Here is a 14,928-nt window from a genome sequence, read left to right as displayed (position 1 = left end):
GCGAGGGCCAGAGGCGCTCCAGAGAGGCGACTCGGTTGAGCCCTGGTATGTCGATGCACACGCGCATCCCACCATCCTCGCCTGGATGGGGAGCCACTGCTGGTAGACGGCGGCCGCCTTTCATGACCCTTGACTCCTGTAGCTCCTGAATGGCCTTGCTGACGAACTCCTAAGGGTCTGGCTCTCCTTGCCTTACTCCTTCTCGAGGGAAACGTGCTTCGAAACACGCCTCCATGTGGTGCCCAAGCGCCTTCCTCGTGACCCTAGCCAGGTCGGTGGCCCTCCAGGGGAGAGCCCCCGAGCCCTGCCTGAGGAGGGCGCCGGGCGCGCTTTCCTATGCGACGGAAGGAGGTTCCCCCTGGGCAGGCACGGGCCTAGAGGGGCCTGCCTCCTGAGGGGCCGGGCCGGACAATGTCTTCTTCTTCTTGGGGGCGGTCTCGGGAAGCCTCCTGCTTCCGCGACCCGGGTCTTCCAGTGACGCGGCCTAAAAGGCTCGTTCCAGGGAACACACCGCGTCCTTCTCTTCACAGGGCACCGTGATGACTCCGCCACTTCCTGGCATCTTGAGGACGTTGTAGCCGTGGTGAGTTACGACCATGAACTTGGCCAACGCTGGGTGCCCAAGGATGGCGTTGTACGACAGGAGAATGTGAGCGACGTCGAAGTCGATGAGCTCGGTGCGGTAGTTGTCGCGTGCCCCGAAGGTGACGGGGAGGCGAACCTGCCCAATCGGGACCGTGGAGCCGTCGGTGATTCCGGAGAAGGGCTTGGTTGGCTGAAGCTGGCTGTAGGGCACTTGGAGATTGTTGAATGTTTCCACGGACAGGACGTTGAGCCCTGCCCCGCCATCGATGAGGGTCCTGGTGACCACCATGTTGCTGATGATTGGGGAACAAAGCATCGGGAGGACTCCGGTTGTAGCCGCACACTTGAGCTGATCTGCTGAGCTGAACGTGATGGCGCACGCCGACCACCTGAGAGGGCGCGTGGCTTCAAGCCTGGGGAGGACTGCATTCACTTCGCGGGCGAACTACTTGAAGATGCGTTGAGAGGCTGGGGCCTGAGCCCCGCCCAGGATGCAGGCGATCGCGCACGGCTCCTGGAAGCCCCCAGCCCCCTCGTCTTGGTGGCGGTCCTCGTTTCTCCTTGGCTGCGGCGGCAGCGGAGGGAGGCCTGCGTTGCCATGCGGGCGATCCTCGCGAGGCTGATCCCTCCAGTCTCCCTCGCGAGGCGGGTCTTGCCAGCGATCCTCGCGAGGTTTATCGCGCCACCCTTGGCGCGGGCCACGGTCTTCCCAGCGTCCTGCGTTCCTTCCTCCTCCTCGACCGTAGCCCCGGTCACCGTGGTCGGGGCGACGGCCGATCCTTCCTTCTCGCACGGCTCGGAGCTCTTAACATTCGTTGGTGTTGTGGGTGTGGAGGTCGTGGTACACACAGTATCGGCTGCCCTTGGAAGGTTCGGGTTGATCTCTTCCCCGCTTGGTGTCTGGTTCTGCTGCGAGCACGGCAGCCCCCTTGCGCTTCACATTCTTGGCCTTGGGCTTCTTCTTTTCTGGGTCTTTGGCAGGCAACTCGAGGAGGGAGAGACGCCCTTCCTCAGCCCTGGCGCACTTGGTCGCCAAGTTGAACAGCTCCAAGGAAGTGCACAGGTCTTCATGCATCGCCAGCTCCTCCTTCATCTTGACATCGCGCACGCCGTCGGAGAAGGCTGAGATGATGGCCTCCTCGGTCACCTTGGGAATCTTGAGGCGTGCGTTGTTGAAGCGCTGGATGTACTTCTGCAGGGTCTCCCCGGGTTGTTGCTTGATGCGGCGCATGTCGCTCACGGCGGGTGGCCGGTCGCGAGTACCTTGGAAGTTGGCGATGAAGCGGGTGCGCATCTCGTCCCAGGAGGAGATCGTGCCCGGAGCCAGGTTCAGGAGCCAGGTGCGGGCCCCGTCCTTGAGCGTCATGGGAAACCAGTTCGCCATGACCTTCTCGTCTCCGTTGGCAGCTTCGATGCCCAGCTCGTAGAGCTGGAGGAACTCCGCAGGGTCAGCCGTGTCGTCGTAACGAGGAGGCAGGTCCGGCTTGAACTTGCTGGGCCACGCGACGCTGCGTAGCTCGGTGGTGAAGGCGCGGCAGCCTGCCGTGGCCACTGGAGGCCTTGGGTGACGGAGAGCTTGGTCTTGCATGTCCCCACGCGCTGCAGCTAGGTCTTGACGTGCGGGAGCAGGAGCATGGTCGTGACGTGCTGGAATAGGGAGCGCCCGGGCAGCTTCTTGCGGGCGAGGGACTTCTTGGCAGCTCTGCTTTTGCCGCGCTGACACCTGACGGAGCGGGTTCCGCCCAGGGGCCACGCGCCTTGGAGCCATGGCGCCTTCTTGTGGAGGAGGCGGCCGGGGTGCCGCCGGAGCTTCGTCGCCCGCGCAGGGCGGGTGCGGTGCAGCGGAGCGGACGGCGCAGGAGAGCCCCCTGCGGCGCGGACGAGCTTGGCGACGCGGTCGAGCCATTCTTCGTAGACGTCGTCGACGGGTCGGTAACACAGGAGCTCGTTTGCCGCGATGAGCGCAGCTCGAGCCTCCATGGGTGCGCGGAGCGCGCGGGACGAAGAACCAGCTGGGGTGAGCGAGGGAGTAGCGGTGCGGTCGTCTTGCCGCACGGACGAATGCTGAGACGATGCTTGCTGCTCGTCCCCCGTCGGGCCGGTGGCGGCGTTGACGGCAGGTGACGGGGAACGACGAGAACGCCCGCCGATAGGAGCCGTCTGGGCGACGCGGGAAGCGAGAGCGGCCCGGCGCTCGGCGCGGGCCCGACGAGCGTCAGACATGGGCGTGATGGTCGGAGGAGAACGGGGCGGTGGAAGACGAATTCCGGCGCACCCCTACCTGGCACGCGAAATGTCGGATTTAGGGTTCCGGCAGACCCTTGAGGTTCGAACACTGGGGTGCGCGCGGAGATTTCGCCTCCTACCTACCTGCACCCCTCCGCCTCGCTAAGATCTAAGCTGTGGAAAAACAACACGAATGACACAGGGTTTATACTGGTTCGGGCCACCGTTGTGGTGTAATACCCTACTCCAGTGGATGGTGTGGTGGATTGCCTCTTGGGCTGATGATGATGAACAATACAAGGAAGAACAGCCTCACGAGGGTCTGCTCTTCGCTGGGACGATGAACTGTTGGGAGGAGTTTAGTCTCCCTTCTCTCTCTCTCTCTCTCTCTCTCTCTCTAATTCTCTAATTCTTGATTCTCTCTCTCCCTGATTCTCGATCCCGTCTCCCCTGGGGGTGGCTAGTCCTATTTATAGAGGCCCTGGTCCTCTTTCCAAATATCGAGCGGGAAGGGAGCCAACAATGGCGGGCTAATTTGAAGGGGGACAACTAGTACTAGCTATCCTGATAAAAGTAGTCTTCGCCAGCACAAACCTCTGGTGGTGACGCCGTCTTGGGCTCCACGATGACCTCCGTCTTGCAGTCCTCCTGGTCTTGGTCTTGTTGCACCGAAAGGGCAACCTTTGCCTGATGCCTCGGTACTCCGCGGCTGCGCTTGCTCCCTTTGCACCAAAGAGGAAAGGAGGACGCTGCGCGGGCTGGCACCCGCCTGGCGCCTTTGGTCGTCATGGCTTGCGTCACGGGCACCTCGTGAGGTACCCCGCCTTGATCTCTCCGCCTCCTCGCGAGCCAGCCTGATGAGGCCGTACCTGAGGAAGCTCTGCGTCGTCCGCCCCGCGAGGCTTGGTCCCTCGCGAGGGTCCTGGGTCTGTGTTGGTGAAGATGGGCCGTGCTGGGCCCCCCTTTGAGCCACGCCGCAGGCCGCAGGCAGGCAAGTCTGGGGACCCCCGTTCCCAGAACGCCGACAGTTATAGTTATCAGTGCTAACACTGGTCATATGAAACCACCGCTCACATGTCCTACTTGCACATACTATTTTTGGCATTTAGGTATGTCCTACTTGCATGCCACATGCACTCACGTACCCTAGCAACAAGAGCAACATAACAACAGCAGCAAGAAGAGTAGCACCAATAATAGCAGCACAAGAGTAGCATGAACAACATCAGTAAGAACTAACAACAGTATCATATACACTAATATTAGCATCAAGAACACATAATGTGGCACTACAAACTAACAATTTGGCAGTAGAAAGTAACAATGTGACACTAAAACGATGCAAGCTACCACTACATTATGTACAATCTAGGAATATGGGATGAACAAAGTAAGCATGCACTCTTGTTCATCCCCAAAACAGTGGATTATCACCGAATCCGGTCGTATCTAGTAGAATCCAGTCGAATGGGGTTGAATGTACGGGCCACAATCTATTCTAGCACACTATGAACTACCCTAAGAACCCCAACTAAGAAGTAGAGGGGGATTAGAGAGCTTACAGTGGGGGTTGGCGGTGTAGCGTACGCCGGCCGTGGTGAAAACTCCGGCTGGAAGAGGGGTGCTGCCGCCGCCGATGAAGAGGACCCGACCATTCCCAGGGCCGCGACCGTGCATCTCAGCTTGCGCCGGCTCGAGGATGACGCCGGCGTCCTCGAGATCCCCTCCCCTTGCACCGGCTCGAAGATGACACCGGCGTCCTCGAGATCCCCTCCCCTTGCACCGGACGCAGATGAGAAAACCTCTCTTATGGGGGTAAAATACCCCCATAAGAGGGGCCTGCAAAGGACGCCGCCGGCGGGTATTGGATCCCCGCGATGTTCGAGCCGATGGAGAGGACCACCGGCTCCGGTGGCGGAGCCGGAGCGACCGGTGCCGGCGCTGCATTGGCCCGGGGCGGCGGCATGGTGCAGACAGGGGAGGGAGCTCGCAGTGCCGCCGCCAGATCTACTCCGGCCACGGAGTGGCCGTCAACCCACCTCTCTTGGATGGGATTGCTGCCGGCGATGACCGGAGTGGGTGGGGCGTGGCGAGACGCCGGCGTGGCCATCGGAGAAACCGAACGGGCGGTGAGGTGAGAGAGAGGGAGTGGGTGTGAACCGGCGAGGGAGGTGACGAGAGAGGGCGTGGGAAGTTATGAGCAATCGCGTCGTCTCCCGCGCGTCCTAAGGCGTGCAGGCGCTCGCCATACGTGGCTCGAGCGAGCCTGGACCGCAAAAAAACGACCGATTCGGCCGTTCCTCCAGAGCCAGGCTGATGCCTACTTTGAGGTTCGTGCGGGCCAGGTTTTTGATACAGCCCAGGCAATCAAATAAGTCAGATTCTTTCCGCGCAGGTCTGGCCCAACCTAATGCGACCAACCAAACACGTCCTAATAGATGCAGATGTTGGTATTGTCTCAAAAAAAAAAGATGCAGATGTTGGTTTTCTCACTGTTTTAGCTCACCTAGGCTCGAGGGGCCAGGCTTGCTGCCTTGCTCTGCAGCCTCTAACCGCAGCCGTCCGATCTGACAAATCACGCATCCTAGCCGCACACTCCAAGGTCCTGAGTTATTTCTCTCGTCTCCTTCCCCCACGGCGCCCTACCCTCGGCGCCTCGACTACGATACATCCTACAGATTCCCCCGTCCAAAGGCAGGCGAGATGGCTTCCCCCGACGCGGCGGCGCCGCCGCCAACGGAGCCCGAAAGGTGGAGAGACCTGGACATGCTCCTCTCCCGCCCCGGGAACCTCGTTCACTCCACCTTCGATCCCAGCCCCGTGGTGAGCCGCCGCCGCCACCGCTCCAACCCCTGTCCGGCGTTTTCGATCCTTCTCGCGATTTCACACTGAATCGGCTACTTGCGCCGTGCTTGCAGCTGCGGGACCTTATTGGGAGCTACGTCGAGGTGCTGGTGGTGGGGGCGGGCGGGCTGGGCTGCGAGCTCCTCAAGGACCTCGCCCTCTCCGGGTTCAAGAACCTGCACGTCATCGACATGGACACCATCGACGTCTCCAACCTCAACCGCCAGTTCCTCTTCAGGTCCTTCTCGACACCCAGTCCTTCTGATTATACACAAGAATAGGGTTTATGCAGTATAGTGGTATTAAACTTTGCTGCCTTGTTCACGTGCTAAGCGCTAGATTTAAGGTTGTTTGCTCCACGGGATAATATTTCTGGCTTGCATAGATAGTGAGCAATGTACGGATTGGAGAATAGATAAATAGAAGGACGTTCTACTGTTAGGTCCTCTAAAATGAAACTGGGTTCAATTATTTGCAAGTTCTGAGTGACCGGAAGTGAGGAACAGTAGAGAGGATTTCAGGTTAACATATACTTTTGTCCCATGTGATGTGATGTCAACAATATATCAGCATTTGGAAAATATTATGTGGGCATGGTACATTAGAAATTAGATAACTACAAGAACGCATTATCCATGGTATATATTAGATAAATATTATGCGAGTTTCTGAAGCAATAACAAATATATTGGTAAAAAAGGAATCCTCATTCTCCATAAAATTTGGTCAGCATGGTATACGGTGGATTATGATAATCTTGTGTCATTGAATCCCTTCTAAGATATTAGATAGATACTGTATGTTTTGCTACCTGTTCTTAATTTTTTTTTGAAACGCTACCTGTTCTTAATCAAGTTGCAAGCAGCCAAACAATTATTGTGGTCATAAACATGCAAGATCATTGGAGGCCAATCATTGAATACGACACTTTGTCTAACTTCAGTATGATTGCCAAACCAGTGATAGATTCTCACACACACAATAAATAATTGAATTGACAGCAGCTGTAAACATAAGCACTGCACAGGACAACAACTGCAAACCAAGCCTTACTCATCGAGTAAGGCCAAAACCTCACTTTATTGTGGCATCAACTGTATATCTGTTTGGATTTTGCATGTTCTATTTACGTTTCTCTATAATGTTACCATCTCAATGAGCATTGCATGTGATTTTGTACAGGATTCAAGACGTTGGGAAGCCCAAGGCTGAAGTAGCTGCGAAGAGGGTTATGGAGCGAGTTAGTGGAGTGAACATTGTGCCCCATTTTTGTAGGATTGAAGATAAAGAGCTAGAGTTCTATAATCAGTTCCAAATAATTGTTCTTGGTCTGGACTCAATTGAAGCTCGAAGCTACATCAATTCTGTGGCTTGTGGTTTCTTAGGTATATATTTCAATGCCGTTTTTATGGATCTCTAGTCTTTTACTTGGAAAGAAGGCTTCAACTAGTAAATATCTTTGGTCGGCAATGTGTTCATATGTCCTTTCCTTGTATAAATTCCAATTTAAATTTGCAAGTGACTATAGCATGCACATTCATAGCAACTATAGATTGAGACTGAAGAAAGTTTTGCAAAAAAAGTGCTAGAGATAAATGTGAATCAATACTGTTCTGTGTTAATATTTCCATCCCAAGTAAAACGGTATGTTGGGCTGCACATAAAATGATAAAATCAAGGTTCTCTAATTTAATACAGGTAGTATTTGCCCGTTTATGACTCAAATGATGAGAAACTAGTACATTTACACAATGAAACTCATAATATCCTTCATTTATGTACTGATGCCGGTATGTCTTTGAAATTGCAGAGTATGACGCAGACGACAAACCAGTCCAGGAGACAGTTAAACCTATGGTAGATGGTGGGACAGAAGGTTTCAAAGGTCACGCTAGAGTCATTATACCAGGGACGACGCCTTGCTTTGAATGCAACATATGGCTTTTTCCTCCCCAGGTCAAGTTTCCCTTATGTACCCTTGCTGAGACTCCAAGAACTGCAGCTCATTGCATTGAGTATGCTCATTTGATCAAATGGGACGAGGTATAATTCTTGTATCTGTAATTTGCCCTTTAATTTATTTTCATTTGTAACAAATATATTTTGTCTTGTAGGTTCACAGTGGAAAACCTTTTGATGCTGATGATACAGAACATATGCAGTGGATTTATTCAGAGGTTTGCTCTAGTGTGATGACATACAAAATTATATAGTGTCCTATCTTTTTTTCTGTCTAATCTTTTGTCATGTATACTTGACAGGCTTTAAAGAGAGCAGAACTTTTTGGTATTTCTGGAGTTACGTATTCTTTGACTCAGGTGTGTCATCTTCTCCGTTTATTTATTCTCCAGGCCTAAGATGTAACTTTAATCCCTATCTATCCCAGAATGTTTCAATGTTATACTCCTCTATCATGAACTGTGCTTGTGCCCTCGTTAATAATGCATTCTATCGTAAAACTAATAACAATCAAAATTCTTGGCAGAATCATAGTATTTTGTTATTTATACCTTTATATATCAAAGCAAACCCACCCTTATTACGTTAAATTCATGTTAAAGGGGGCCAACAATATTGTGCTGGCAAGGTGAAAATTCCAGTGCTGGGTTGGTCGGAAGTTTTGTGAGTGAGTGTGGATGCAGCTCAAATTCAATATCTGCCATATACTCCAAATTCCGCCCTGTTAAGATTATCTCGTTTTTCTAGTAGTCTGCTGTGCTCCAATAGTAGGTGATTTTGCTACTAGTATTTGCTGTTATAATCATTTTGTAGTTGGATTAGGCTGTGTGCAGGTTTGCACTATGGGCAAGCTGGCACTGGTAGCATTATCCACTTCAATAGTGGACAGATTGATATTTAAGAAGTTGTAAATAAGAATGGTCTTAGTTTATAACTTGTGTAAGTTTTGTTTAATCATAGCAACGTTTAAAGTTAACTAGCCTTGTAATCCACCTACATATGATTTTTCTGAATAAATATCTATTCACACAATAATCTCTGTCTCTTTTCTGCATGCTGCTCTTTTGCTTTGTGCAAAAAAATATCTATTCACACATGATTTAGCTGTCACCTATGCAGCTTCAGCATGCTTGTCAATGTTTAATTTCCACAGTATTGCGTTATGTCCAATTTTTTCTTCTGACAGAAGTTTTTGTGCCATTTAGTTAGTTTATCAGCAACTAATTCTCTATATGCCACTGATGCTTCTTTGGTCTGTTACATCCGCCTACTTAATGTCAATTATAAAATAAAATTACCACCGCTTAATGGGAATCCCACAACTTAGAATGTATCTTAGTGTCCTTCAGATAGTAGGCATTTCAGAGAGAACCTTTTCACATTTCGTAGTATGTGGAGGCATTTTTGCTATTGTTGCGCCAGTGATCTAATCTGCAAATTTTCTTATCCCTCTATATTCCTTCAGGCCAATTAATTTGGATTCTCAGTTATTTAGATGACCCAAGTACAATTTTATTATTTTTTCTGTTGTATACATCTTGGAATCAGGAAGCACAGAGTTGTTAATTTTAAGAGGGCATTGAAATTTGTATTCCTGATTACAGGGTGTTGTCAAGAATATCATCCCAGCTATTGCTTCAACAAATGCAATTATTTCTGCCGCATGTGCACTTGAAGCTTTGAAGCTTGTCTCTGGCTGCAGCAAAAGCGTGTCAAATTATCTCACGTGAGTTGCATTACTCCCATTCTTACTCTGTTACTCAAATAGTCGGTATCCCCAAAAAGTAAGACCGAAGTTTTTTTATCGTGTTACTTGTAAATACTTTTATTCTTATCTTTTAGCCAAAACTATTACTGTTTGAATGCAAAACATACATGCCAAAACTCCTGCAGCAAAGTGGACCATGCATTGGTTAGTCAGGAAGGCACACCATAAGAGTATTCAGAAAATGATAGGTTGATTCATGTTGTATTACTTGTAATGGTTCATTTCACTCACCTGAGTTTATTTCAGTGTATGAACTGGATAAAACTGCAGGCGCACATGTCTGACAACCTAAGCAACAGATTCCAAACAGACTAATATTTTAGATAATAAATTATAAATGAACCATACACACCAACTTTCAATTGATGACAAAAGGAAAACATATAATCTTCACTATTATTCACGTCTGTTCGCGGTAGGCAATATCTCGCATGCAAAGCTTTTTTGAAAAAGGAACATGCAAACTTTCTGATTTCGAGACAAATACAGCTTGTTGAAAGAAACTCTTCGGTTATTTGAGCGCACACATTCAGAAGTAAAGCTTCATTAGCAATGTGGCGCATTATGAATCTAATTTGCTTGAATTGCTCCTATTGATTTGGGTGTTTGGCTAGCTATTATTTTCTCTTAATCATGTGGCAAATAAATATTATTTTTCATTCCAAACTACATAGCTATTATTTGCTTGAGGTTCTTTTTTTGTCTTGTGATAGCATTCTATTCTATCCTTGATTGGTTGAAATCATTTGGTTAAAATTGGTTATTGACTTATTGTATCATATGTCGCCATATTCCCTCAAAATATTGTTTACATACACCACATGGTATTGTTGCTGGTAACTTGTTTGACAACCATATCTGAAGGAGATGCATTTCGGTTACAAAAACATGACGCATTGCCAATTTGAAGAGCCTAACAGTTATTTTATGTTCTCATGCAGGTACAATGGTCTTGTAGGAACTCATATTAAAGTCACAGAGTTTGTTAGAGATACAGATTGCCTTGTATGTGGGCCTGGTACCCTTATTGAGCTGGATACAACATCGACACTTTCGGAGGTCAGTAACACTCAAATCATAAAAACTTGCATACCTTGTGCACATCTATTCGTATAATGAAGGTATATATCGACTTGAAAGGGGCTGAGATGAATCATGAACTACATATGCACACAAAATATGGATGGTGCTAAGATGTTAACTTTCAAATACATAAACATGAAGTTTTATTTAGCTCACACGTGCACATACATGAATGCATTCATCATGTAAAAAAATACACCATTTGGCTCAAAAGACAAGTATATTTTGCTGCATTGCCTGCAAACTTCAAAACATGTGCCGTATTTTCAGCAAAATGGTATTTCAAAATAGTGGGTTTTACCCAAAAAGGCTTTCGCCCCGCTTTATAAATAAAGCAAATAGTGGGTTTTACTATATTCTGAACAACGAGAAAGTTGAAAAGAAAACACTTCCTCACTGACACAAAGACTAGGCAGTTTAATACCTAGGTTTATGTTCCTAGTTGCATCAACATATAATTCTAAAATGGCACTGAATAGAGAATGTACTGTTGTGCATACGGAGCCTGTGTGCCTGTAGATTTCTGAATCCCCTTTCCACTTATCATGGACAGTTCATCAAGATGCTTGAGGAGCACCCCAAATTGCTGATGTCAAAAGCTAGCGTAACGCACGGAGGCAACAATCTGTACATGCAGTCGCCAGAAGTTCTTGAGCAGATGACACGGCCAAACCTGAGCATCCCCATGTTTGAGCTCCTTAAAGGAACCCCATTTGCTACTGTGCATGTTAGTGGTATGGCGGAGAGCAATGGCAAGAAAGTGTCATCGCTGAGGAAGCTGCGAGTGGCCTTCAAGGGCGTCGAGGTAGCTTCGAAGATGGATACAACTGAGAGCTCGTGATATCATCGTTTAGATAATACTAGTTGAATGCCCGTGCGTTGCCACGGGTCTATAGGGGATCTATTGCAAGGTCATTCAGCTTCAACACTTCAGTCATTGAGTCATTTGTTACCGCGCTATAAATTCTCCTATGCTTTCTTCAAGTTTGTAAAATTGTCGTAGTCATTCACATCACCCCGGACCTACATACTAGTTTCTATCATCCCTAACCTACGGAAAAACAAATGAATATATCATGAGTCGCTCTACTTCAGCTATTACATTTCCACCTTGCTCCAAATCCACGTGCCTTCTGTCTAAGTCGCCAAATTGCCATAGTCATTCCCATCGTCCCTAACTTCTAATGGCCTGCAGCATTTTCATCCACTCCCTCTAAGTTATGACAAATTCAACAATCCCTAAAACAATTTAGCAATGTCATACATCATAAATCGCAAAGTCATCTCCTTGTTTTAGCATTGCATTAGAGCTCATAGTTCCACTCAGTATGAATCCTCCTACCTCAAGGTTAGAGTAAAGACTTTGATGATGAGATTTATGTATTCATTCATAACACAATTAATCAAAATATAAAAACTATGATTGCCTATTCACTAAAATAAGGCACCAAATGAGTCCCGCGATCGAGAGAATCGTTGCCTCAATAAATTAAAACATGGCTTGAAGCTGGGACGGGAACGTATGGCTCTCAGGTATAATTACACCCAAACTTGTCAAAATAGTCATTTATAAGAAAGTCAAAAAAAAAATCTGAAACTTTTTGCGAACAAAGTAGAATTATTGTTGCACTCGTATAAAAATGTTCACGAAGAAATGACTTTCATGTTGTTGTGGGCGTAAAAAACAAATTTGTCGCTATATACGACAGTACTGTTCACGCTATTGTCAGAGAATATATGTCATTTTTGTCAGATTTTTTCAGGGAATATTTCATTGCAGAACATTTTCGAAACTACTACGCGGACGATAGTAGCCTAGACGAACGCTGGACGATATTTGATTGAACGGTGTTGGTCAGTTTTGCTCCACGCATCAATGGCTTGATCTGCTGAATCGTCTGAAAATCGTCCAGGGTTGTCGTCTATGTAGCAACGCTCGAACATTTTTGTACGCCGGAAAGTTTATTGCGAAAAAGTTTTTGGAACGTTTTGACTATTTCTGAAATTTTTAAAAATAAAATACGTAACCAGGTGTAATTACCACCATGTTCCAAAAGGTATTTTCCCTTGAAGCTGCTGATACAAACCTCACAGTCCAAGGAAGATTCCACCAACCATGCGTATATGATGATGGTTACCTCCTCTGGCAGCCATCACCAGTGTACCATGCCCACCTTGCAGCTCTCCTCATTCTCATACCGGACTCAGCTCTTGTACCAGAACACTGCCGTGGAGTTGGGGTGGCTCACATCAACATAGATAATTGATGTCTTGACACAGCTTGATCCAAAAGTTTGCACCCACCCATTGGCAGTGAATGCAAAACCAGTGAGCTGCTCACCGAAATACTCAACCATATCGTTCTTCTATCAAATACTCCCTCCGTTCCCAAATACTTGTCTTTCTAGGCATTTCAAATGGACTCAACATACGGATGTATGTAGACATATTTTAAAGTGTAGATTCACTCATTTTGCGCCGTATGTAGTCACTTGTTGAAATCTCTAGAAAGACAAGTATTTAGGAACGGAGGGAGTACATATCAAACCACTTAAATGTAGAACCAAAAATTGTCAATTATAATAAAATAACATCGATTTTCTTAAGCATGGCACAAGGTCTTGTTAACACTAAACATTATTAATAGAAGGATGTTGACCTCAGGCTGTCCATGAAGAAGCACATCAATGTCAAGGTATTCTCCGATCTTAGCAACTTTGCTAATTTCCTACTTAATGGCACGGGTGTGCTCCTCCTCGGAGATAATGAACTCCTTTCATTTTTCAGTGTTAGAAAAATTATAACTACCAACAAAGCAGCCATCCTCTTCTTCCTGACACAAGAGCTACACAAATCTGACAAGAAACTAAAACTCTTGCATTGATCAGTAATGGTCGTTACAACCTAATGAGGTTTTATACAGGACTTAAGACAACTGCAATTTAATTTAATTTGAAAAAAGAATCACATATAAGATAATTACTTTCCTATGGATCGCTCAGAATATAATGGCTATAGTCCGTTGCTTGCCACTCGCACGCCCGCTTGCCCCGCTTAGAACTTGGACTGGTTGGCAAACTGGTATCTGGATGGTTTTCGCTCCACGCTCGCCATGTACAAATGATGTATATATGTTCATCCTGTAATACAGGATGGGTGGTCGATACACTGTTCAGTGTTGACATGTTCAATGTTCATGCAATTGACTCCGGTAAGAAACATATTTCACTTACGGTTTTAACTTTTAATAGAAACGAACACCAAAAATAGAATCATACAGCTAACTGAATTTTCTTGGCACAAACCACATATTTACGTTGCAATAGAGATTCAGGTTCAAGTTGTAGCTTTGAACATAACTTTGATGGGATCGCACCTCCTGACCATCTACATCTTGACAGAACTTGTTCATAAGGTGGAAGGCTGCAGCTACTTGTGGAATTGAACACTAAACACCTAATAATTTGTGCAATATGAGTTCAGTATTTTGTTGTTTTGCCAAGAAGTACAACTTGTGGAATTGCTAAGTTGAACGGCTGGCAACATACCTGACTTGTCATTTCAAAATTCTTGTGATCTTGATCGAAAGGGTAGGTACCAACCAACATCGCGTAAAGGATGGCCCCACATCCACACATCATCTATTGCCATACAAAGACAAATTAGTAGTGCTTCAGCAAATAAAACCAAAAATATTTAAATGGTTGCGCCTAAATACTATGCACCACTCATGCCAACAAAAGGTGGATGTAAGATTCAGAAAGCAAGTAAAGCTTTTATGGCCTAGCAAAATGAAATAACCGGGCAACATATGGCAGAGTATGCACGAGACAGTTTAAAGCACAAAGAGAATGGATTATACCTTGCGACCATATTGAAGAGAAATATACGCCAGAGTCCCAACAGTTGATGTTGGTTAAGAATGATGAACCCATGTGGAAGCCCATTAACATACAGTTGCAACATGTACACTTTTCAGTTAACCTTCGGTAATTATTTTGCTGATAGTGGAACCCGGTCCATTGATTGGATCGTAAGGAAAAAAGAAAAAGAAATAAATTATTTTGCTGGGTTCATTCTTGCTGACGATAGTCATGATTTTCAAAACAAACGTCTGCATTCACATGAGAGCTATACACTACAACCCTGTGTGTATGCAAATATTTATTTTCTTCTCACGTTCGCCCCAGCTAACCATGTCATACTAATGCATATCCATGGTGGCAAGAAGAAATGATATTTAGCCATGTTTCCATCAGGACAGGGAATAAAAACATCACCTATGACAGAAACAAGATATTCCAGGGCTGCCATTTGGGTCGAGTGGTTATTGGAAGAGGTGTAGTTCACCATCAGATAAGAAGCAACCTTGTGCACATACGCTATGTTAGGGAACTTTGTATTCAATGCAGCTAATCTTTTTCACCATCACAGATTTCACCTGTAGCAATATATATCCGAGT

The 14,928-nt window shown here is 46.9% G+C and overlaps 1 protein-coding gene across 1 annotated transcript; it reads left to right on the top strand.

The window, feature by feature from the left end:
• Positions 1–5,447: 5,447 nt before the first annotated feature.
• Positions 5,448–11,566, top strand: LOC119267978 (NEDD8-activating enzyme E1 catalytic subunit-like). The gene is made up of 9 exons (XM_037549446.1): positions 5,448–5,634; positions 5,730–5,893; positions 6,838–7,040; positions 7,466–7,698; positions 7,770–7,832; positions 7,917–7,973; positions 9,219–9,340; positions 10,324–10,441; positions 11,019–11,566. The coding sequence occupies exons 1-9, from the start codon at positions 5,515–5,517 to the stop codon at positions 11,304–11,306; spliced, it is 1,368 nt and encodes a 455-aa protein (XP_037405343.1). The 5' UTR covers positions 5,448–5,514; the 3' UTR covers positions 11,307–11,566.
• Positions 11,567–14,928: the final 3,362 nt, after the last annotated feature.

This window comes from Triticum dicoccoides, chromosome 3A (genome assembly GCF_002162155.2).
Source record: "Triticum dicoccoides isolate Atlit2015 ecotype Zavitan chromosome 3A, WEW_v2.0, whole genome shotgun sequence".
Classification (NCBI taxonomy): Eukaryota; Viridiplantae; Streptophyta; class Magnoliopsida; order Poales; family Poaceae; genus Triticum; species Triticum dicoccoides.
Note: the sequence above shows the minus strand (reverse complement) of the source record. Positions and strands in the feature narration are given on the sequence as shown.

Bases quoted from the DNA above. Each gene is read 5' to 3' on its own strand.
- LOC119267978 (XM_037549446.1), top strand. From the start codon at position 5,515: ATGGCTTCCCCCGACGCGGCGGCGCCGCCGCCAACGGAGCCCGAAAGG. The intron at 7,833-7,916 runs GTTTGCTCTAGT...TATACTTGACAG, and splicing joins TGCAGTGGATTTATTCAGAG to GCTTTAAAGAGAGCAGAACT. The intron at 9,341-10,323 runs GTGAGTTGCATT...GTTCTCATGCAG, and splicing joins AGCGTGTCAAATTATCTCAC to GTACAATGGTCTTGTAGGAA.